Raw genomic sequence first — 26,209 nt, 5'->3', positions numbered from 1 at the left:
TTATTAGAAGTTTGCAATAGAAAAAAGTACAGTTTCATGACAGTACAAATCACTGGTACAAGGTCAACTAAAAGGAGATCCTAGAAAGCCAAGGCTTATTTCCACAGGAACCACACTTTAAGTATCTCATATAACATTGAAAGACAGACGGATAGAACATAGTACTTTATCTAACTTTAACTAAAGTTTAAAACATACATAAACCACTTTAGCCCTATGTTATACCAAGGCTATTTGAAAATAGCCGATCTACAAGCTCACAACGCATTGCGGTGCGACGCGTTGTGAGCTTGTAGATCTGCTATTTTCAAACATTTAGTACTTTTACTTTTGGTACTTTAAGTACATTTGGATACCAATACTTTTGTACTTTTACTCAAGTACATTTTTAATTCTGGACTTTTACTTGTAACAGAGTGATTCTACATTGCAGAATTGATACTTTTACTTAATTATAAAAATGTAGGTACTTTTTCCACCACTGTGTAAACGTTTGTGTTCTCATGCCAATAAAGCTTCTTTGAATTGAAGATTGAATTGAAGATTGCTCCCCATGTGGCGGAGTACACAATAATGGTAAATAAAGTAGCTTACTCTAAAATAATCCATCCATTCATCCATCCATCTTCAACCGCTTATCCAGCATCGGGTCACTGGGGTAACAGTTCCAACTGAGATTTCTAGAGTTCCTTAATAATAATAATTAAAATAAACAATACTAATGATTATAATTGCGACCGTCAGGTCGCAGTTACTATGAAAACCTCCACCGCCTGTCTGTCTGTCCGTCAGTCTGTCTGTCTGTCACGTCACATCACACTTTTTTGCCCCTATCCATGTGAAATTTTCCACACACAATCCTTGTCTGCCAATCCACAACCTCCACCCTTCCAGGGACCCCCGCAGCTCCAGGGACCCCCGCCAAATTTTTTAAAACACATTTTTGAATACTGCTCCTACAGTTTTTGCCCTAAAATCACACAAATCGCTACACAGTATGTCTACACTTATCTCATAGACATGGTTCTGTCCCATATAGCGCCACCATCAGGTCGATTTTTTAACACATTTTTGGACCTAAACTTTTTTTTTTTTTCAAAAAAAAAATTTTTTCAAACTTTTTTTACACTAACGTCAACACACCAATCCACAGATTTTATATTGACTGTGTGTCAATTCTTGTTGTAATGCAATCGGGCAATTATATTATTATAATATATTTCCTAGCTACAGTAGCTACATTCACAGAATCTCTCTTTCCGCTCGACTCTAGTCTACTGTAGTACATTACACATAACAGTAATGAAGTGCGTTTACTTGAGTACTTTGCGTAAGATACATTTGTCTCTCTGGGGAATGTTGATGGACGCCCTATGTTGTGTAGTGTACTTTGCAGTATAGCTCGGTACACAACCCAGGACAGTTTGTGATTCATACAGATTAGGGAAGACACAGAGCGTCACTACCGAATCGTCATTCCATTCAGAATGAAACCTATCTTCTACTACACTTTGATTCAACGCTAGATAAACATGTCACTTTCTGACGTGATAAACAGTTAAGTCTCACAACCCAAAGATTGATTACAACCAGCCTACAATTAATGGCGTGCGTAAACTGAAGTGGAATAAATCTGCTCGTGAAGTCTGAAATGGTGTTCCACGAAAAAAGATTACCATTTAACAGCAGAATTCCTTTTAGGTGGAGTCCTGTCGTCTAGGTACACATTTTATGCCCCATTCATTTTCCTAGCTCTCATAGTTGTAGATGATTAGTGCTCTCATGTGGAACGCTCAGGGCCACTCCCGACTTTCTGATTGCTTTCAGGGCTGTTGAAGCTTACGTTTTCAGAAAACTGCAGGTCTGATTGGTAGCTTGACTTTCATTATGATTTCGATATTCTTGGCTGGGCTGTCGGCCGCCTATATCACTTTTGTCAGATTTAATGTGTTATTCTTACAAAATGCTTTCTGCAGCCCCTTGAACACAAGTTCAAATAGTAGTCACTACTAATTCATCCTGGGCGCTGCCTTTGCCAAAAAGATTATTTGCGCTTTCTTGATAACAGAAATAAGACCTTTATTCATCCTGAGAGGGATATTTAATTTACAGCAGTTAAGATATAGTTACAGGACAAGAGAAAGTACTGTTCTGTACATGCATCAGGGTAAACCGAATCACACACAAACGAAACAGCATCGATAATGAACAACTAGCCCTTACCCATTCAAAGATATGAGCTCCGAAATGATGTGCAGTGTCAGTGTGTGGGTTATGGGATGTGCACTGTGCACACAGTATATGAGGGATGGAAAGTAACTTTAACTGGTGCTTGCATGATAATATGTAGGAGCATCAATGTAAGAAATACCTGTTTCGTTTATACTGTGTACCGATCTGCATGATTTTTGGACAACATCTGTAACAGGGCCAGACTGGGCAAAATCTGTAGGAGCAGTGTCCAAAAATGTGTTTCGCAAGAACCGGCCTCATGGTGGCGCTAGAAGAGGGCCATGTGAGAGGGGTGGAGGTTGTGGTTTGGCAGCCAAGGAGTGTGTGTGAGTTTGGCATAGATAGGGGCAACGGTGGCGGAGATATGAATAGGGGAAAAGTGTGACGTGACTGACTGACTGACAGACAGCCGGTGGAGGTTTTGATAGTAACTGCGACCTAACGGTCGCAACAAGAGTATACACCCTCAACAAAAAGCATTGCATTATGCAGGACAAAAGAAATACACAGAGAAACCATGTCAACCAGTGTCCTTTTATTAATGGCGTTCATTAACATGTTAACATGTTAACATGTCTAATGGCAAATCTGTGACTAATGGCTGATGTGTGACTATAATAATGGCTAATGAAGCATCATGCTACGTTCTTATTTTCAGCGAGTGGCACTGTTGCATGACAAAATAAAAAATTGAGCTTCAGTCCAATGTAATCCTAGATGGAATGGAATACAGTTATTGTAACAATCCTGTCATTGACAGTCCAGTCAGATGCCAGAACCCCTGCACGTTTTTGCCTTAATATCCATCCATCTTGTGCAAATATAGCCGTATGAATCAAAGAGTTAGTGTTCGTGCCAGCTAGTGGGCTTTGCGGATGAGATTTCTATACCGACAGTGTCTGGAGATGATGGAACAAAGCCAGAGGCTTTGACAGACAGAGGAACGCGCGACCCCAGATATCGGTACTAACGTTGGCAGTCGGCACGCAGCCGTGCAAGTCACAGAAATGCTAATCCACTGGGCAGAGCAGGCTCTTGTCTATGTCTTTAGGATTGTTGATCTCTCACGCTATACATTCTGTCCTTTTTTTATATTTTATTGCATCCGCAAGTGGCTTCCCCTTTTCTCTGCACAGCACATTTTACGGTCTGCCATAAAAATGCCTGAAGTGAACATTGTGTAACATGATATATGCATTGTGAGAAACAATCATATGCGATGGGAGCCACATAAGTAAGTAAGACTCGGAACAACTGTATTACAGCTTGGCTTATATGGTTCGGAAGCCTCTCTCCATGCTGTAATTCAGTGGTTCTCAACCTTTTCAGGCCGCAACCCCCAAAATAATCATATTTTAACTGGGGATCCCCCTACCCTGACCATCACTAAGAGTTAATGAATTACATTTTGTATAACACTGTTCTATTGTGAATATAGCAGATCTACATGCTCACAACGCCTAGCAAAGAGCATGTAGATCTGCTATTTTCACAATTTCTGCCTCTAATATTTGACAATTTGACCAATATTTAATTTGTAATTTTAGAGGTATTAAAAAGTCCTTAAATTGTCACTTTAGAAATGTGTAGATACCCTACACTTAAACGTCATGTTGGTTTCTTTACTGTTGAATGAGAAAACAACTTTGCACATTAAGTTAATCATCTGGGGACCCCCCAGAATAATTTGGGGGTCCCGGGGGGGGGTTAGAAGTGTTGGTGTCCTCCCGGTGGGGGCTCCTCACCGGCAGGCGACTGAGGCGAGCCAGGAGGCAGAAATTGTGAAAATAGCTCACAACATGAGCATGTCGATCGTCTGTTTTCACAATAGAACCGTGATATCCAAAATGTAATGCCTCAACTCTTAGTACTTAGTGTTTTTAAGCGCTAAAACATATTATTATTAATAATAATAATAATGATGATGATGAACCATTAAGACTAACTTAAACGACAACTTTGTTTTTTTGCAACAAGGGTTCATATTTTAGATTGTAATTAGAGAAAAGAAAAAGTGAGTGTTAAAATGTTTTCATTTGCTTCGTTCTATTGTTTTATTGCGTTTACCGTGCTAAAATGTGGGGCATGAGTACAAGTGGCTAAATATGTCTTTTTAGACACAATATCCAGCAGTTTCTTTATTGCTATTTACAGTAACACTTCTAGCCCCCATAAGTCACATCCAACCATGAAAGGTTGCATTGTATCTTGGGAATGGGTTTATTCTGTGTAAAATGACATATTTAGCCACGTGTACGCATGCCCCCAACCACTGAAATAAGAATCTCTAAAACAATAGAAAGAAGTAAATGAAATAATTTTAACACTCATCTTTTATATTCTTTAATTACAATCTAAAATATGAACCCTTGTTGTAAAAAAAACTAAAGTTGTCCTTTAATACGTGCGTAGTGCAGTATGTGACATTCTTTAACTCTCCCCACGCTTTGAACGTTCACGTTCGCCCCAATTCTCAAGAGACCTCCGCGCCAATACGGCGCTCGTTCGGTTCGTTCGTCTGATGACTGTAAGCTGACGAGGGGTCGCGCGGCCGTGTACTGTAAACACATTTTCCGCGGTGATGGTGTAAAAAATCCATTATGCGTTAACATCAACGGAGACCAATTCACTTCCTTGTTGATTTCCTCTGGCCCGGAGGCTCTGTAGCCAGTGACTGGTCTGAATGTACGGCAACACATAACAGGCAAATTCACATTCATTCTCGCATGACGCCGCCCTCTGCTGCCTGGCAGACCAAAGTGCACTATTGCACAATCAAAAAATAATAATAAATAATCAAAAAAAAATGTCTATCTATCTACTAAAACGTCGCAAAGGTAAGCCGCTTTTTGATGGCACCAGACCCAATAAATAAATAAATAATCTGGCAGTAGGAGAGTTAAACAAAACACAGAAACTAGAAAACCTTTGGTCTGCCTCAGCGTCTGGATGGCTCTGAAGCAGTGCAGGGATGATTCTGCTCTGTGTGACCACACAGCATTGTGTCTGTGACACTGGTCCATTCAGGAATGGTCTCTTTTATGACCCACCCTGAACTGGTCATTCTGGGAGCATCTGGAATGTCTCTGATGTGGGATGTGTTTCTCCACCTGCTATCAGAGGGCAGGCGGATGACAGACATGGGTGTCAGGACTGCGTGCTCGTTTTTGCCAACGGGTCTGAGGCCCTAAGCTAGATGCAGAATAGATATTCTGCATCGTTTTTCTTTTTTTTTCTTTTTTTTTCTCCCCAGAAAACTGTTTAGAAGACATTTGTAGAATCGGCCTATATCAGTGGTTCTCAAACTTTGTCATGTCTAGGACCCCCAAAATGATATGTATTTGGCCGCGGACCCCCATCTCAAATTATTTTGTTCCAGGGACCCCCAGAACTCAGAAGCAAAGATTTGAGTTAAAAATGTTCACTCTGAATTTGGGTCTTGCCTTAAGCTAGATGCAGAATAGAATAGATAGACGCAGCTCAGACCTGTGATCCAAGCTCTTGTCTCTCTTTGTGAAGCAGGATGTCTGTGTGTCCTTCCATCTGAAGGCTGGGCATCAATTCACAATTTAGACATTTAGCAGATGCTCTTAACTTACAATAAGCAAGGTAAATAATCAAAGATATGCAGAAAGAACAGTGTAGTCAAGTGCCTCAAGATACTGTAGATCATATGGGCAACTGGCGGAATACTGATATTGATTTCAGCTGTTACAATTCCAAACATGGAAAAATGACCAGCTTTAATTACTAGTCTATATTAGTAGCTAAATGACTAGTATTAAAATGTTATTGTATTTTTTTGCGTTTTGAGCTTGTAGATCGGCTATTTTTGCTATGTATATGCATTGTGGCCCTCTGGAGTGAGTGTGAAAATGTAGTGGCCCTCTCCATCATCAAAGGTGCCCACCCCTGCTGTAGATAGATACAGTAGATGGACATATACAGTACTTTTAATCATTTAATCATAAACATTTATTGCGACCGTCAGGGAGCAGTTTACTATGAAAACCTCCACCGACCGTCCGTCCGTCCGTCCGTCCGTCCGTCCGTCCGTCACACGTCACACGTCACACCTTTGCCCTGCTCATATCTCCGCATCAGTATGACATCACACCACATGTGTACACAAACCTTTGTGTACGTTGCTGTGGCAACAGTCTGTTGTTGCTGGTCTGTTAGTGTACGTTAGCAACCACCTTAGCAACCATGGTTTTACCCTAGCAACCAACTGTTTACCCTAGCAACCAACTGTTTACCATAGCAACCATGTTTTTTTACCCTAGCAACCAACTGTTTACCATAGCAACCAGATACGCAGAGCAGGGATCTCCATATATGGGCATAAACAGGTGACATCACACTGATGTCAGATACTCAGAGCAGGGATTTCTCCATAATATATGGGCATAAAAGGGATTCTGTTAGGGATCTCCATATATGGGCATAAAAGGGATTCTGTTAGGGATCTCCATATATGGGCATACAAGGGATTCTGTTAGGGATCTCCATATATGGGCATAAAAGGGATTCTGTTAGGGATCTCCATATATGGGCATAAAAGGGATTCTGTTAGGGATCTCCATATATGGGCATAAAAGGGATTCTGTTAGGGATATCCATATATGGGCATAAAAGGGATTCTGTTAGGGATCTCCATATATGGGCATAAAAGGGATGCTGTTAGCTGTTAGTGATCTCCATATGTGGGCATAAAAGGGATGCTGTTAGGGATCTCCATATATGGGCATAAAAGGGATTCTGTTAGGGATCTCCATATATGGGCATGAAAGGGATTCTGTTAGGGATCTCCATATATGGGCATAAAAGGGATTGTATCCCAGATGATGCCCTGTTAGGAGATCCAGACTAACAGAATCCATATATGGTCCTACCGACAGCTGCTATAAGCCAACCCTGGCGATAAGGTCTGAGTCGAAGAAATGCTTCTTTCCTGGCAAGAATTGCCCCTTCGTTTGTGTATTGTATGACATCACGCCACATCATCGGCTGAGGACTGTGTGATGTCATCATATCTCCATATATGGAGACATAAGTTGCTCATGCCCAAATATGGGCTGGTGAGGTCAGACTTAGTGTGATGCGTAGGTTATCTCCATATATGGAGATTCAACTTCAATGAGTAACCATGGCAAACTGTCAACTGCCCGTATGTCTTGATAATTGGTAAAACAAACTTTTGGCCTATTTGTGGAGATAAGCGACCAACGGTCGCTTATCTCCCGATTAGGGAGTCTTACTGGTACATACAGTAGGTATTGTCAATAAAAAGAAGCATGATGAATTTATAAAGTACATGACATCAATGGAAATAGAATCCCGGGAAAAACTATACAGTAAGTAATAAGAAGTAAAAAATCCTAATTAAAAAACAACACAGTTAACCCCCTCCCACGTCCCCCCCTTAAATCTGTCACACGTCTGTGATAGAAACCTATCACTGAATGTGCTCTTCTGTGAGTGAAGTGGGTACACTGCCTTAGCCAAAGTCCTCTTCTCTGCCATTGACACAACAAGTCCAGCTCAGTTCCTATCACCTTGCCACCTTGCTAGTGGTGTAATGGTGATTATTATTATTCTTTTTGCCGTAACGGTTGCTATTTTAAACCCATTCAGAACGGGTACACTATATTGTGTATCATTATTTTATGCTTTAACTATTGGAAAATAGCAGATATAGAAGCTCACAGCGCGGCACCGAGTGCCGCGCTGCGAGCTTGTAGATCTGCTATTTTTGAAAAATCGTGAAAATTAGAATTTTGACACGATTCTATAAGTGTCTTTTGAATGAATCCTTGTTGTTTTCTATGTTCAGCAATCTGGCCAGCCATCGTCAAAGAAAAGGTCCTTTTCACTCAACTGGAGCTCAGTTGGTCTGTTCTTGAGAGACTATGTCAGTGGTGATCAAACCTTTTCATGTGAAGGACCCCCAAACTGATATTTATTTGGCCACGGACCCGCATCTCAATATATTTAGTCCCAGGGACCACCCAGAATAAAAATTTTAGTTACAAACGTTTGCTTTGAAAATACATATAAAGATTTGCACACATTTTCACGACTTTTTCAAAAATATCAGATCTACAAGCTCACAGTGCGGCACTCGGTGCCGTGCTGTGAGCTTGTATATCTGCTATTTTTCACTGGTTAAAGCATTCAATAATTCTAGGCCTAAATGGGTTTATAATTAACGCCGTGCAAGGCACTCATCGCACACATTTTATTTTACCAAAGAAAAGGACACCGGAAACCACTGTCTGATAGAACATCTGCAGGAGCTTCCTGCAGATGTTGAAAGAAGCCAGTCTCCTCAAGAAATACAGCCTGCTCTGTCTCTGACCCTTCTGGTAAAGACCCCAAAATAACTCTTCTTTCTACCCATATATGGAGATCCATGTACTGTATATGGAGATACTGTATGCTGTGAGACCCCAAACATGCTTACTCGTTATGTGAAATCCCTATGACGTGACTTGATGTCTCGATCATACATACAATCCCTTTTATGCCCATATATGGCGATCCCTGTCTTAGAACCAGCCACACAGATATGGGCTGTCTTCCTCCATATATGGGCATTCCCATATGAAGTCCTGTTAGATACAGGCTTAATATTGATGACATCAGGGATCTCCATATACAGGCATAAATGGATTCTGTTATTGTGGGTCCCTTGACATCACAGTGATATCAGAGTGTGATGTCAGAGTGGCAAACCCATAGACCGTAGAAAAGCGTACACGGACAGACGGCCGGAGACATGATGTGCCTTGTCTCATACTAAACTATTATACAAGCAATTATAAAACAATTTGTACATGGTGAGAGAAACTCCTATAGGGCTTTGTTTCACAGGCCCCTGGGGGACTAGTTTGACTGACAGACACATGATTTACACACATCATAACTTGTGGAGAAGTCTGCCTGCCTGCCATGCCTCGAGACCTTCATGATTTATTTAATTTGTTTTACTTCTCACATGGTGTCAGGACTGACTGGTTTTTGACACAGCAGATCATGGTGCCACTGGTACTGGTGGTGACCAATTATAGGGGGGAGACAGCAGGGCCAGCCGGGTCTATGAGGCTGAACAAAAGGTCTCCCAAAATACATTTTTGCAGACACAATTGCAAGTTTGTATCTAGGGCTATTTATAAATACAGTTTCCGTTAGTTATGTGTATCTTCTTTTTGGAAAGCCTTGTTTTTTTGTTCAGTCAACTAAAGATGTTTTCTAGTTGTCATTATTTCATTAACTATAAAGCTGGCGAGACAGATTGAGGGTCAGATAGGAACCCAGGACCTCACGCTCACTAACTGGGCTGAACCACCGAGAACAATCTACTTGAATGCATCTTCACATTCACTTCTCTCTGGTCTGTTAGCGGTGTCATGTCCAATAGATCGGTTTAACACCTAATCTAATTGGCTAATGGCTACCAAACCCTTTTTAGTTGTTGTTGTTGTTGTTCTCCAATTCCTGTAACAAACAGGGACGTGCAGAGAATGTTAGAGAGGCAGGGAATGACATTTCTAAAATGGCCTTTTTGTGAAAATATTGAAAATAGCAGACCTCCAATTTGATACCACACTAAATAAGCGTAATCAAGTGAATACTGGAGATGTGGCGTACAGCATGAATTTCTGCACAGAAAGGGCAATATTTTTCAACATAAGATGCTGTATTCAAGTTCAGGAGAGTTTGGACAAGGCAATTCACCGTTTGTCAGCCTTCTGATTGGTCCCTGAGACTCCCTGACTGGCCAACCAGAAAAAATCATTCACTTTTCGCTACTGGGGGTGGAGTTATGCAGTGGGAGAAAGTCCTTTCGTTCTTTCACCGCGGTGCGGTGATGCAGAGCACGGCCGGGGCGCAGTAGGGCGCTGCGCAGTCATAGCGATTTCGATAATTATAATGAACTAGCCCTTACCCGTTCAAAGATATGAGCTCCAAAATGATGTGCAGTGTGTGGGTTATGGGATGTGCACTGTGCACACAGTATATGAGGGATGGAAAGTAACTTTAACTGGTGCTTGCATGATGTAGGAGCATCAATGTAAGAAACCCGTTTCGTTTAATGGCTACAGAGATACTGTTCCCCCCCCCCAGCCCGCCCGCCCACCCGCCTGCACACACACCCGCCTGCCTGCTCACACACACACACACACACACACACACACACACACAGAGCTGGTTAAACATTTTGCCTCAAGCTAGATGCAGAATAGATGTGCCTCATGCTAGATGCAGAATAGATAGTAGATACACCATAAAAATGCTAATATACAGCATACGATTTGTGAAAGTGACAAACGGGCTTCACAGTTATGTTAGGTGTGTTCATATGCTTATGGTGATGCGATTTCAGATCAATTGCTCCAGCCACTGAGGAGAAACGCTGTGACAGACACTCACTCACTCAGACAGACAGACATTCGCAAAATTATAGTATAGATAAGCTTCAACAAACTAGTTCACATGAACGACAATGATGTAACTAAGATATTCGATTGGGTAAATATATTTTAAATGGGCCGAATTACAATTCAAATACATGTTATGTTGACAGCCCAGCCTATAATTCCACAACTTCCAAAATGCACTGCGCTTTCTCTCTTTCTCTCTGTCCTCTGCCTGTTTCAGAGGATTAAACTAATTAAAACATTTATTTTCGGGGGGAAACGCCTGTTTTGCAATGTAACTACTGTACTTTTTTGTTCCCTTTTTATTAATTAATATCATGTAGAAGTTTTTCTTTTGGTACTTTAAATAGCAATAATGAGGCTATGAAAAATCTTTTTTCCCCATTCATTTCCAATATAAAAACAATCTGCCCTGGTTTTTCTGTCCCACTGGGATTAAACTAATTAAAACATGTATTTTTTGGGGAAAACCCCTGTTTTGCAATGTAACTATTGTACTTTTGTGGTCCCTTTTTATTAATATCACGTAGATGTTTTTCTTTTGGTACTTTAAATAGCAATAATGAGTCTATGAAAAATATTCCTCCCCCCCCCCCCCCCCCCCCCATCCACTTCTATTATAAAAACAATCTTAAAGACGGGTAAAAGGGCAGGGGCTCAAGCCCCCTTTGATGTCAATGTGTGCACAACATGTGCCTGGTAACAAGACACCGGCGCCTCCTTCTGGCCCTGTAACTTTGCAGGGCTGTCAAATTGAACTAGTGTCACACTTTAAGTACTTTAGGTGTTTTAATTGATGGCCAATTTAGTGTTTGAATGTTACATTGAGAACTTAGTAAAGAGACTCATGCTCAGTAAAGAGACTCAAGCAAGGATTCTACTTTTTTGAATGGTGCTTTTTCTTTGTCGCAAAGGAGGAAAAAGAGGAGATCTGGTTGAGGCTACATTCCTTCCCTTACTGGATTACGGTGATCTGATTTGTATGCGTTCCTCTGCCAAAATGCTTGATCTCGTTAGATATGGTGTACCGCAGCGCCCCTAGGTTTGTCACAGGCTGCAGGTTTCTCACTCACTATTGCACCTTGCAGGGGTGTCGCACCAAATTCTGGGCCCTGGGTACAAGGATTCACTCACATTTTGTGCTTTAACTACTGAAAAATAGCAGCTTGTAGATCTGCTATTTTAGAAAAATCATGAAAATTTGTCTTTGAATCATTCTACGTTTTTTTGAAAAACGTATGTTTCTATGTCAGTGGTGCTCGAACCTTTTCATGTGAAGGACCCCCAACATGATATGTATTTGGCCACGGACCCCCATCTCAAAATATCTAGTTCCAGGGACCCCAGAAGCAAAATTTGAGTTACAAATGTTTGCTTAACACCCCCCTTGTGACGCCCCTGGCACCTTGTATGCCAGCGTTGGGTGGTCTTCATTTGTCCCATGGAAACTCTTTCATTGATGCCTATTCATTTATAAATCCTTTGTGTGCCTCCCTGTCTCTGGGCAGGAAATGCAGCCACACTCTTATCTAAAACTTGCAAAAGAAAAAAGCTTGCATTAGTTATATTTGTTACACTATATTTATGAAAATATATTCAATTTTATGTCTTCATAGGTCCTCACTAATGCTCATTATAAGATGGCACCATTTCTGGACGGTTCAAAAACCTGTCCAAGCCAATGACATCATCATCAGTGGGCATTCCAAGCTAATCGAAAGTTAGCATGCTGGAATAGAATCCATTATTCTTTTTATATATTCAGGTGCCATCATTCTTAGTTTCCATGAAAATGTTGGTCAGAGAGAAAAGGCGAGCAAGGAGAAAACATATTGCAAAGAACGAAGACTCCCTAATCGGTAGATAAGCGACCGCCAGGTCGCAGCGTGATTTTAGGGCAAAATGTGTTGGAGCAGTGCACAAAAATCTGTTTGAAAAAATTGGCCAGATGGTGGCTCTATATGGGACAGATCAATGTTGATGGCATGAGTGTAGACATATTGTGTACCAATTTGCGTGATTTTAGGGCAAAATCTGTAGGAGCAGTGTCCAAAAAAGTGTTTGAAAAAATCGGCCTGATGGTGGCGCTATATGGGACAGATCCATGTTGATGACATGAGTGTAGACATACTGTGTAACGATTTGCGTGATTTTAGGGCAAAATCTGTAGGAGCAGTGTCCAAAAATGTGTTTGAAAAAATGGGCCTGATGGTGGTGCTATATGGGACAGATTCATGTTGACTGCTCTCTTGGCGCCACCGAGGCAGACGCATGGGTACCGGCCCCGGCTCTCCCGGTCGCTCCTAGCCCGAGTTACGGCATTTTATGTGTGCTGCAGTGGCTGGGGGTCCTCCACCAGCCTAGGACGACCACTTTTGCATCCATTCTGGAGCACCAGGAATCGGTGGTCCCTCGGAATTCCCCGTGAACAGCCCCGTTGGTGTGGTCATTTGGTAATCTTTGCACTTTTTGGCGGCGGCGGAAGGGGGTCCCTGGGGGTCCCTGGAGCTCCGGGGGTCCTTGGAGGGGGGTGGAGGTTGTGGATTGGCAGGCAAGGAGTGTGTGTGCAAAGTTTGGCATGGATTGGGGCAACTGTGGCGGAGATATGAGTTGGGGAAAAGTGTGACGTGACGGACAGACTAAAGCTGGTTGCACACTGCTGCGTTTTTCGGGCCGAATATCGGAGTGAATTTCGGAGCACGCAAATGAAAAAATCAACCTCACGTTGTGTCAGTCACGTTTGCACACTGCCGCCCGTTTCGCGCACCACTCAGTCCCTTGCTCTCTCTATCTCCCTCTCTCTCCTTGTCCTGAAAAACTTATTTCGCAACGAAAAACGCAGCAGTGTGCAACCACCTTGACAGACTGACTGACAGACAGACTGACAGACAGCTGGTGGAGGTTTTGGTAGTAACTGCGACCTGACGGTCGCAATAAAAGGTAGCAGGTAGCAGGCAGCATGACGCAGCATGAGGTTAAACCTAAGGTGTAACAAGTAGGCAGGCAGGTGCACACATAGACATCAAAGTGGATTGAGCTCTGCCCTTTTATCCGTCTGTAAAAAGTGCCCTCTCCAGACCATGAATGTAGTTTTTACTATGGTGAAAGAAATGCAAATGCCCTCTTTCCTTTCCATGCCATACCTGAACCCAGCTTTCAAGAGAATTGCCTTGTCCAAACTCTCCTGAACTCGTGAAGGCAGCATCTTATGTTGAAAGAATTGCCCTCTCTGTGTAGAAATCCATGCTGTTACGCCACATCTCCAGTATTGACTTGATTATGCTTAGTTCAAGCACCGGAAATAGTCGACTCCAAGCTCACAACGCGCTGACGTTGTGAGCTTGGAGATGAGCTTGGAGGTCTGCTATTTCGATATTTTCACCAAAAGGCCCTTTTAGAAATGTCAGCCCTTGCCTCTCTAACATTATCTGCATGTCCCTGCAAGTAGGTACTTACATGAGGTGAGACATAGTGTAACATACATTAGCAGGTACGTACTGTACATGAGGTTAGACATATGGTGAAGATTAAAAAAAAAGATAGCAGCAGGTTCATTACATGAGGTACTGTACAAACTGGAACGTACATACTTGGGCCACATGAGGTAAAAAAAAAAAAAAAAAAGTAAGACTCCCTAATCAGCAGATAAGCGACGGTCAGGTCGCATGTAAAATGGGCCTGGTGGTGGCGCTAAAGGGGACATATCCATGTTGATAGACATACTGTGTACCGCTTTGTGTGATTTTAGGGCAAAATCTGTAGGAGCAGTGTTCAGAAATGTGTTTGAAAAGATCAGCCTGATGGTGGTGCTAAAGGGGATATATCCATGTTGATGACATGACTGTAAACATACTGTGTACCTCTTTGCGTGATTTTAGGGCAAAATGTGTTGGAGCAGTGTCCAAAAATGTGTTTGAAAAAATCGGAAACACACATCGGTAGGTCCAGATTGGAAGGTAGTCTGCAGGAGGTCAAATCCACTGGTAAAATCCTAAAAGCGCTCCTTTTACTATTCATTCACTAATTCATTAAATGCCTCTAATAATGGACCAGCTTTCCCTGAAGTTGGATAAACAAAACACAGGTATAGCACAGAATAATGTTATCAGATGTCCTCCCAGGACAGTGGACAGTGGACACACACATACAGTACTGGTAGAGAAATGAAGGAAATTGGATTATTACCGGATGAAGATCGAGTTAAACAACTGAAACCTAATCATTTATTTTGATATAACTCACAAAAAGGCCCCAGAATATAAGGACTGTCAAACTGACATTGTTGGAAGCAACATAATTGCAAGCATCAGGTCTTGCAGTGCCCCTCGTGTTAAAGATGGGGTGCCATGATTTCTCTCCCCCCCCCCCCCAAAAAAAAAAAACATAATGATCAGGTATTATGATTAAACTAGGAGGAAGATCTTTTTTTTTTAAAGTGTTGAAATTATGTTTTTATGTGGCCACACCCACCAGTTCATTAAGTATGCCTGGTTGTCAGATGGGTGGTGACCCAGCTGAAGTTGTCATTTCTCAAATATTGTTTTAAACATGGTCATTTACATTAAGTCACCCAATTTGCAGCAAATTATATCCTGCACATAATTCTACATTCATTAAAACTCTGACTGGGGAGGGAGTCGAGGAGATAGGTGGGTTATTGCTCTGAGTTGAATGATCGTTATAACAATGTTCTGACAATCAAAATATGTCAGAATTGTGATGGGGTATCATTAAAATGAATGTTGACATGGCACACTAACTATTTAGAACATAAAAACATGGCACTTCATTTAAAAAAAGGTTGCTGACCCCTGATTTAGACAACAAAATGAACACAGCTGAGAAAATCTGAAACTCATAGCCGTAGCAGCCGTAAACAAAGCCTGAACCTGTGTGAAATACGCCGTGGGTCTTGACGACCCTGTGGCAAATTATACCGATCTCAATATTTTCTCACTGTGTTCAAACCCTGCCGTAACATCATATGACGAGCTCTCAGCTCCCTGGATAGCCCTTCCACAGAGAGGATCATCTGTTAGCAGAATTCACTGGATGTATTCTTCTGGGACAGAGCAGGCATGTGATCAGTAAATGCCAATTGCATCAGAGCAACCAGCGTTTTTATGACAGTTTTGATTAGGGCCCGCATGACCAGCAGCAACCAATCGGACTCACCCCTGGAACCTGCCCAGACAGGGTCAACATGTGAGTGTTCCAGACAGGGCACAATCTGCCTTAGGTGTGTTTTTATTTTAGTTTTTATCACTTCTGGTCAGACTGAATTAAAGGGGAGTACCACTCACTTACAACATTGAACCATTTAACTATTTTGGGCAAAATTTGCAAGACTTTGTACATTTTCTTTCTTCAACTTAGAAAATAATGAAAATAGCCTTGTGAGCTTGTAGTCGATTGGCTATATTTTCTATTTGTTGCATTAAGAAGTATATAGTCATCTAGGTAACTTAGTCCAGTGGTTTTCAACCTTTTCAGGCTGCGATTCCCCAAATTAATCATATTTGAACTGGGGAGTCCCCCATCCTGACAAGCACTTAATTGCAGGCGTTGAGCTATTATATTAAGTTTAACTCTGTTCCACACTGAAAAGAGCTTGTAGATCAGCTATTTTCACAAATATTGCCTCTTTCTTATATTATTTGTCAATTTGGCCGGTTTGACTAGTTTTTATATTTTCATTACTTTTGGTGCAGTAATGGTTTAAAATAGGTATTATCGCCCCAACACTACTCTCCTAACTATCTAGCCTGCCTTATTGCCAATGTTCTCAGAATGCTTATTCAAAAATAATTTCTGCCAAAGTCAAAAAGTTGACTTAAAATGACTAAGGCAAGAAAGTGATTTTGGAATGCAACAAGCATTCTGATAGGCTGAGTACATAGGCAATAAGAGGAAATGAGGGAAATCGGGGAGTAACATGCAGCAAAGTATATGTCAGGATTGGGAATCGAACTCCGCCGCCCCATGTGCTTTAAGCTTTTAACAAAAAATATTGTCTCAACCAAAAAAATCACACCCAGTGTGAATGAGCGATGCAGTCTGCTGAACACTGAACAGCACTGCTCGGTGGCTGCAGCTGGTGTTGCCGTGCTATTTTCAGCATGCAAAATCAGCCATGTCATCAAGGCCTGCCAAAATATATTATTGTCGACAAAGTCAACTGTGGATTTGGTCTAAAGTGTTATATTTAGTTGACTAAAACTTGACTAAATAAAAAATTCAAAATATGACTAAAACTAAATGACATTTTATTCAAAAGACTATGACTAAATCAAGATTTGCTGTCAAAATTAACACTACTTTCTATCCACCAGGGAGGGCTAGTGCAGATGTGATTTATTTTTTAATTTTTCTTGAGAACCCCCACAAATATTTGTGTGACCCCCCCAGGCCCTGAGTGACTTGAGTAAATTGCATGACCTTTCATTTCTTGTTTCAGTGTGGACAAATGATTTCTGATGTAATTTTTCAGTTTCTCTCCAAATCCATTAGGATTGTTCCAAAACAAGAACCTTCATCAATTCATTAATCATTCCATGATGACAATCTTTTTGTTCACTGAGGTTTGCCCTTATCGATGGAAATGTGTCTTATCTGTCCTCTGTGTGTTTTCTTAATTTTTAGACAATTTTTAGACAAAAGTGCAGATCCATCAAAATAGGATCGTAATTTTTTTGCTTACGGCACTTGGACTTTTTGTGTTTTGCTGAGTGGCCCCTGAGCCGTCTTAAGTTGAGTAGCCCTGCCCTAAATAAACAGGCTTTCCAACGGTATAAATTAAGTCATTGCCAACAGAGACATAATCTACCAAACACAAATCTTCCGCACACATTTATACATTGTGGTATTATTGCTGGTTTTTATTTCAAAGATCAGAGTACTTATCTTCCACCACTGGGGTCTTAACTATAAGACATCATATGAGGGATGTGATTAATGTTATCAGTCCATCTGTTATAACCCAGAGATAAACACATGGCCGTTTGGCTCAGTGAGCAGCACTATCTTTGATGCTACGAGTCCCCAGAGCATATTTGATCTTAATCCAGACCAACAAATTTCCCAAAGAAAATTTATGTTGGGAAAATAAAAGGAGGCCCCTCGAGGAGGGGGGGGGGGACGGAATTCACGCTCGCCAATCACTACTGTGTGTCATGGGTTGAGAGGAAATCTAAAATGTTATATAACATTATCTGTTATGCAGTGTTTCTCAAATGGGGGTTACGTGTACCCCTAGGGCAGGAGTTTTCAAAGTGGGTGACAGGGCACCCTGGGGTGCTGCGACGGCAGTCCAGGGGTGCCACGAGATCATTTGATGATATTTGAAATTTATTTGGACACTTGAAAAAAATATAATTTTGTATAATTTTAAACTTGAAGTACAAAGTTATTTTCAGTCAGTTCTAACCAAAATGGCTATTATCTCAACGTTTTCCTCGCAACATAATCACTAAAATATCGTCACTGTCGGGCAGAAACCTCGTATCTCCAAGTTTCAAATGTGTACCTCTTTTGGTAAAGCAAAGCCCTGCTTCATCATACAAGACTGTCGTACAAAACAAGTGAAAACAGCCGATCTACAAGCCCACAACTTGTGTGCTTGTAGATCTTCTATTTTCACTAGTTTAGTACATTTTATAGACGATAAATACCAGTAAGACTCCCTAATCGGGAGATAAGCGACCGTAGGTCACTTATCTCCACAAATAGGGCAAAAATGTGTTTTGCCAAAATCTTCCTGATCCATGTTGATGACATGAGTGTAGACATACTGTGTAGTGATTTTAGGGCAAAATCTGTAGGAGCAGTGTCCAAAAATGTGTTTTTAAAAATCGGCCTGGAGGTGGCGCTATATGGGAGAGATTCATGTTGATGGGATGAGTGTAGACATACTGTGTACCGATTTGCGTGATTTTAGGGCAAAAATTGTAGGAGCAGTGTCCAAAAATGTGTTTTGCAAGAATCGGCCTCATGGTGGCGCTAGAAGAGGGCCATGTGAGAAATGAGGGGTGGGGTCTCCGCGCCGGCAAGGCGGACGAATAGGTACCGGCCCCGGCTATCCCGGTCGCTCCTAGCCGGAGTTACGGCATTTTATGTGAGCTGCAGTGTAGGGGGTCCTCCACTGGGGGCGCCACCACTTTTGCATCCGTTCTGGAGCACCAGGAGTCGGTGGTCCCCGGGAATTCCCCGTGAGCAGCCCCGTTGGGGTGGTCATTTGGTCAGTTTAGCACATTTGGTCATTTTTTACATCTGGGGGTCCCCCAGGGACCTGGGGGTCCCTGGAGCTCTGGGGGTCCTTGGAGGTTGTAGTTTGGCAGGTAAGGAGTGTGTGTGCAAAATTTGGCATGGATCGGGGCAACGGTTGCGGAGATATGAGCAGGGCAAGAGTGTGACGTGTGAGGTGTGACAGACAGACTGACTGACTGACTGACTGACTGACTGACTGACTGACTGACTGACGGACTTACACTTTGTGCAGGGTTTGATAGTAAATGCGACCTACGGTCGCAACAAAACGAACGGTTTTGGACATACAAGGTTTCCACCCGACAACGACGATATGCTATAAATATAAGGTGCTGGGAGTGAAAATTATAATGTAGGGGTGCCTCGGATTAAAAAAATATATTTATGGGGTGCACTGAGACAAAAAAGTTTGGGAACCCCTGCCCTACATGAGAAAAAACTTGAAAATGTGAGTATTCTTTTGTGTCATGGTCAATGATAAAACATTGACAGACTTTGTGTGAACCTAAATGTATGGTGACCAAGGCCACCATACATTTTCAATGAGTAAGTGGAAGAAACAAGCATCAAAAAATAATACAAATACTCAAGTCAGGTGTAGAAACTGTCGAGGCAAATGGCCGCCCCACCCTAGAGTACTTTGTGAGTACTTTTTCCATGACTGTAAAACAATATATAGTCTTCTAGGGATGGCTTTGCCAAGTGCAAATGTGTGCCAAGAACAATCTTTATTTCATATTAAGCCAATTACAAAAGATGGTCCTTTTGTTTAGAACTCAATACCTTCATAAATGTCAAGTAAAGACTCACTATAACTTCCAACTATTCACACAAAACAATGCATCCCTACCGGCATCAAGGGTCTTAAGGTTGTATTCTAATCTCCAACAAAAGAAAAGATGAAAATAATTCTCATCATGATATTATCCATCACTTTTATCTGAAGACAATAACTCAAACCTAATATGTCAACATTTCAGTATCATGGGTTTGTATGTGTTTTAGTAGTCAAGTAAAGGTACTTTCGTTACCGTCCACTGAGTGACAACTGCACATAACTCTTGGAGCCGGGGCCCTGCATGCGTAATTGACAGAAAAAGAATAGTGAATCTGCCAAGAAACAGGAAGCACTCCGCCAATTCTGGATCAAATTTAGCTTCCATTCCTCGTCAGCCGTAGCCTGTCCGTCCCTCACCCCCCCAAAAACACGGCCAGATAATACTTTTAACACTAAATATAGCTTCAGTCAACGTCAGGCCTTTGGCAGGAAAAAACAATCACTCTAATCAATGATTTCCTCCTGCTGCTTGTCTTGACATTCTGCCAAAACAGACTTTTTCAAAAATGATGCAAATTGCATGGCCTCAGATCCTCCTACAAAATGTCAACACGTCATCTCTTCATCAGGTTGTTTTCCCACACAGGACGTGAACACTGCAGTCGTCACTCGTCAAGGCAAAACAGAACAATCTAGAGCAGGGGTCTTAAACATTTTCAGGCAAAGGACCCCTTAGTTGAGAGAGAGATGAAGCAGGGACCCCCACAACCTTTTCATACATTCCATATAGTTTCATCGTTTGACAGCACGATCATCAGTGTATTTTGGATTCATGTCCATTTTGTGTTTTCAGATATTTAACCACTAGAGCCGTCACTATCTAATAAACTTGACCTTTTACTATGTACTTGGTCTGCTCTTTTCCCCCTAGACACCAAACCTCTTAGCCGATCTACAAGCTCACAGATGTGTGAGCATGTAGATCTGCTATTTTTTGAGTACTTTTTCCACCACTGACTACTTGAGTACATGTACTTAGTTACTTTACTGCCCTGGTTGTCCCAGCTACAGTATCACAGCTGCTCCTCCTGGCTTCCTTTCAAATGCTGCTTTGTCTTTTTTACTCCCACCTTCACTTGAAGAAGTTGTGTCCTATCATGCAGAGATTTTATTACATCATTTATTTCCTTGCACATTGAGTACCTGAGACAAAAAAAAAGTCCATATTTAAAAAAATTGAATATAGATATATATTTTTTATTTACCAGACTGTAAACCACAAACTATACATTTTTAATCTGTTACATTCTTAATGCACTCCCCCCTCATTTTGTTGAATTAGATTTTTTTTATTTAACTCATATACTGTATATTAGGAATTATAAGACTTACTTATGGAAAGTGGAAAAACAGTATATCTCCAACAGTTTGTGGAACAACAGTATAAGTCTGTACAAGTGATATTCAGCAGACAAAGGGAGCAGATAACATTGAAACAGACAATTGAACAAAATGAGGGGGGAGTGCATTAACAATTTAACAGATTACAAATGACTAGTTTGTGGTTTACAGTCTGGTAAATCAAAAAAAATCTAAAATGGACTTAGACTGTTATTCGTCACAGGTACTCAATTGACTGCTTTTATAGTTTTTCTATTATTTTACCATTTGAATCATCATTGACTGTTGTTGTTTGTGCCTTATGTACAGTATATGGACTTGACATTGTAAAGCACTTTGTAACCCCGTTTTGAAAAGCACATATAAATTACTGAAAATTAAGTTTATTTGTACTATTACTAGATAGATGTGGTAGATATCATCGGTCACAATTGCAGTTAACACGGTAAACTCAGCAACTCTTTCAACATAAATATGCTGCATTCAAGTTCAGGAGAGTTTGGACAAGGCTATTCTCTTGAATGCTACCTTCAGGCATGGCATGAAGGTAGCATTCAACATTAACACTTCAATACTTCAAATACATAGAAATATCAATCTAGAAAAAAATATTGTAGCTGGACCAATAAAAAAGCTTTATATCAAATCAAGTTCCAACTTTTTTATGATGCAAATATCCTGCGTTGTATTGTGTGCCTGGGCCAGAACTTTCAAATGGATTTATAGTTCTATATTCCCCCCCCCCCCCCCACACCCCAGTGCAGTTACACTGTAACAACGTCAGAAGTTATTTGTGTGATTCATGTCTTGTGAGAAGATCCAGTGTCACTCACTGCCATCGGAAGGCAGGAAGCTCTCTGGACATCATCAGACCTCTGAAATCACTCACTTTTGATATATTGTAATGCACTTTTACCTGAGGGCATTTTACAAACAACCACAGATTATTTTTTATTTCGAAATTAACAGTGCTGCCAATAAATAATCATTACAGTATTACCGACTTGGCAATTATTATCTGTTTGTTAAATGTTATATAGAGAATTGGTTCTCAAAGTGAGCTCCGGGGACCCTCAGGGGTCTTTGGGGGAGAGTTCCAGGGGGTCCCCTGCAGCAAAATCTGTTAATGCAGCCAACAAACAATACTTTTAACACCATATTTTATACATTGGCTATTACAAAAATAGCAGATATACAAGCTGAAGCTTGTACACCTGATATTTTTTTGAAAAATCATGAATGTGTTTGAGAATCATCTCTTCTGGGGGTCCCTGGTAAAACATTCTTCTTTATATGTTTATCAGATGGGGCTCCTCGGCCAATTACATATCAATTTGGGGTCCTTGACACGAAAAAGGTTTGAGAACCACTGTTATAGAGAATAGAGCTATAACCAGAAGTCTAGTAACTGACTCTCTGATTCCAAAATAAGATCTCCGCCATTTTGGAAAAGTGAGCCGTATTTAAAGACGGTATAGCGACGGTATCCTTAAAAGGTATAGCGAAATCGTTACCACTCGCCACCTTTATAGCCGGTGTGTTCCTCATACACTTTTCATCTAGAGGTTTCAGCTTTAGAGAGGTAAAGCAGGAGCTGAAATAAATAAAATAACAATTCTTCCTCCTCTCCACTTGTGTCCCCTCCTGCAACCTCATATTCGCAGAATGCCAACTTCCTAAGAAATGCCCAGAAGCAATCACTGAACCTGGGGTGACAGACAGGGCATTCTCAGTTGCCAACCGGTCTCTGTGGAACTCTGTTTATGCACACGTTTGCACTCAAAGGACCCCAATAGAAAGCACACTTGTTGGCCTGAGTCACACTAATTGGGCTCAATATACAGCAGCCTTATTGGACAGAATATAGGGCCTCTTTAATTACACAACCGCAAGGGACCACGAGGGTCCCTGGACCACACACATTTGAAACCCACTGGTGCAGCAGAGTGTTTCCAGTGAGCTAACATGCACAATATCAGCACCCATGACAATTGGACCAGAATGGAACAGAGCCTTCATTAGTACAGTATCAAAACTAGGTGTGATTATGCATCTGTTCGGCATGGAGGTAATCAATGCACACAGGATAAATCAGTCATCCCCACAACTGCAGACTTATCTGCTCTCCCTTGCTACAGTTTCTTAGGGGCGGCAGTGGCTCGGGGCAGAGAAACCTTCTTTGAACACGGAGGGTTCCCAAAGGGTTCCCAGTTCGATCCTGAGTTCCCCCAGAGTTAGTGTCGAAGAGTCCTTGAGCAATACTCTGAACCCCTAGTTGCTCCCGGTGAGCAGGTTGGTGCCTTGCATGGTTTCCTCTGCCATCGGTGTATGAATGTGTGTGTGAATGGGTGAATGTGTCTCTGTAAAGTGCCTTGGATAAAGGTGCTATTTAAATGCACCATTTACCATTTACCAGTTTCTCTCCATGTACAGATTGATTTTGTATATCTTCCAAGGAATAAAGAACTTTGCAACCCAAAACTTTGGCTGCCTATGTGTCCAGATGTAGCAGAGTGGCTCACAACCTCAGCCTAATTATCTCCCCCAAGCCATGGGGAATCCCCTTTGGTTTAGTGGTTGAGATGTTGGCTTTCCGCGTGGGAAACCCAGGTTCGGATCCCCGGGCATTACACAGACATATCTGATAGTTGCAGTGTTATTATTACTACTAGAAGCTCGGCCGCCCGAACCTGGCCAACTCGGGAACAATGTAAATAGGGAATGAATGCCCCGCCCTTTAATGCAAACCCCATTATACCTGTTGTCATAGGATCCGTTTTGACCATCTGTTTGCGTGTGTCCATTTATGCCCATATATGGAGAGATATGTCTGTCTACGTCCATTTTCTGACATATATGGAGATCTCTGTAGGACCTGGTTTGACCATCTGTTTGCCTGTGCCCATTTATGCCCATATATGGAGTTTGCGACCTGGCCAACTCGGGAACGATGTAAATAGGGAATGAATGCCCCACCCTTTAATGCAAACCCCATTATATGGAGATCTCTGTATCTGTCTGTGTCCCTTTTATGCCCATATACTCTATCTGTGTCCATATTTTATGCCCATATGCCCATATATGGAGATCTCTGTATCTGCCCATATGCCCATATATGGAGATCTCAGTCTGTGTCCCTTTTATGCCCATATATCTGCGTCCATTTTATGCCCATATGCCCATATATGGAGATCTCTGTATCTGCCCATATGCCCATTCTCTGTATCAGTCTGTGTCCCTTTTATGCCCATATACGGAGATATCTGTCATGGAGATCTCAGTCTGTGTCCCTTTTATGCCCATATATCTGTCTGTGTCCCTTTTATGCCCATATACGGAGATATATCTGTCTGTGTCCCTTTTATGCCCATATACGGAGATATCTGTCGGGTCGAGGCAAGGCCCCTGTATTGCCCATATATGGAGATCTCTGTATCTGCCCATATGCCCATATATGGAGATCTCAGTCTGTCGGGTCGAGGCTAGGCCCCTGTATCTGCCTGCAGTGATGTCACAATGACTCAGTGCTTGCGCCCGGCACTGCAGTGATGTCACAATGAGTCAGCGCTTGCGCCGATTTTGCGCCGATTTCCGCATAAGGAGATTCCGAACGTTTCGCGCCGGTTAGGGAAAACCGCGCGTCGGGTCGGGTCGAGGCCCGGCACTGCACTCCATGCCGCGGCGGGGAACGTGCGTGCCGAATCTGAAGCCGGTGGGACGAACGGTTCTCGAGATACGCGGATTACAAACACACACGCAGAGACTTCTCGCATTTATAGATAGATATCAGTAGGATTGGTGGTGCTGGCCGGTGGACTTACCACCGGGCGGGCACCGCACTCCGATGAGTCCTCTGCGCATGCAGAGTTTGAAATCAATCGGCCATGCGTCATACGCGAAGGACAGTTTCGATAAGATGCACACAGAGATTTCACCCATTTATAGATTATGTTATTATTATTATTATTATTATCTGATCCTTGTCGTTTTCAGGAAACATCTTCGTGGTGAGCCTCTCGGTGGCAGACCTGGTGGTGGCCGTGTACCCGTACCCCCTGGTGCTCACCGCCATCTTCAACAACGCCTGGACCATGGGCGACCTGCACTGCCAGGCAAGCGGCTTCATCATGGGCCTGAGCGTCATCGGCTCCATCTTCAACATCACAGCCATCGCCATCAACCGCTACTGCTACATCTGCCACAGCCTGCACTACGACCGCCTGTACAGCCAGCGGAACACCTGCTGCTACCTGGGCCTCACCTGGCTGATGACGGCCATCGCCACCGTGCCCAACTTCTTCGTGGGCTCGCTGCAGTACGACCCGCGCATCTACTCCTGCACCTTCGCCCAGACGGTCAGCTCCTACTACACCGTGTCCGTGGTGGTCATCCACTTCCTCATCCCGCTGCTGGTGGTGTCCTACTGCTACCTGCGGATATGGGTGCTGGTCATTCAGGTCAAGCACCGGGTCAAGCCGGAGCAAAGGACCAAAGTGAAGGTCAGCGACCTGCGCAACTTCCTCACCATGTTCATCGTGTTCGTGCTGTTCGCCGTGTGCTGGGCCCCGCTGAACCTGATCGGCCTGGCCGTGGCCGTCAACCCCGTGCAGGTGGCGCCCAACATACCCGAGTGGCTCTTTGTCACCAGCTACTTCATGGCGTACTTCAACAGCTGCCTCAACGCGGTCATCTACGGACTCCTGAACCAGAACTTCCGCAAGGAGTACAAGACTCTCCTCCTGGCGCTGTGCATCCCTCGTCTGCTCATCGTGGAGACGTCGCGGTGTGCCACGTCTGGCCTGAAGAGCCAGCCGTCACCAGCCCTGACTAATAACAATGTAGCCGAGCTAAATGTGTGACACGTGTTCAGAGATATCACGGTGAAGTGGAAGAATATAGCCATCAGAAACATTTTTATACTTTGTGTGTATTTTGTACAGTATGTAACGATTCACCCTGTGCCTTTTTGTGAGTCACTTTCTGTCTACAAAGCTGTAACTAGAAAGGTACGCTCAGTAGAGTGCAACACTCTACCTGTAGACACCCCAAATAATAACACCATCAATGTATGCAGTTACATTTCTGTGCC

At 42.4% G+C, this 26,209-nt stretch overlaps 1 protein-coding gene across 1 annotated transcript in view; it reads left to right on the top strand.

The window, feature by feature from the left end:
- mtnr1c (melatonin receptor 1C) overlaps nucleotides 1-25,979 on the top strand; it is a gene marked incomplete at both ends in the record, with an annotated part of 43,670 nt that extends 17,691 nt beyond the window's left edge. Inside the window, one exon of the mRNA XM_080746553.1 lies at nucleotides 25,114-25,979. Coding sequence (XP_080602679.1) covers nucleotides 25,114-25,979 — 866 coding nt within the window. The remainder of the gene's footprint in view (nucleotides 1-25,113) is intronic.
- Nucleotides 25,980-26,209: the final 230 nt, after the last annotated feature.

This window comes from Nannobrachium achirus (genome assembly GCF_963921795.1).
Source record: "Nannobrachium achirus genome assembly, chromosome: 17".
NCBI classification, from domain to species: Eukaryota; Metazoa; Chordata; class Actinopteri; order Myctophiformes; family Myctophidae; genus Nannobrachium; species Nannobrachium achirus.
The sequence above is the reverse complement of the archived record's forward strand: the minus strand, read 5'-3'. Positions and strand labels throughout refer to the sequence as shown.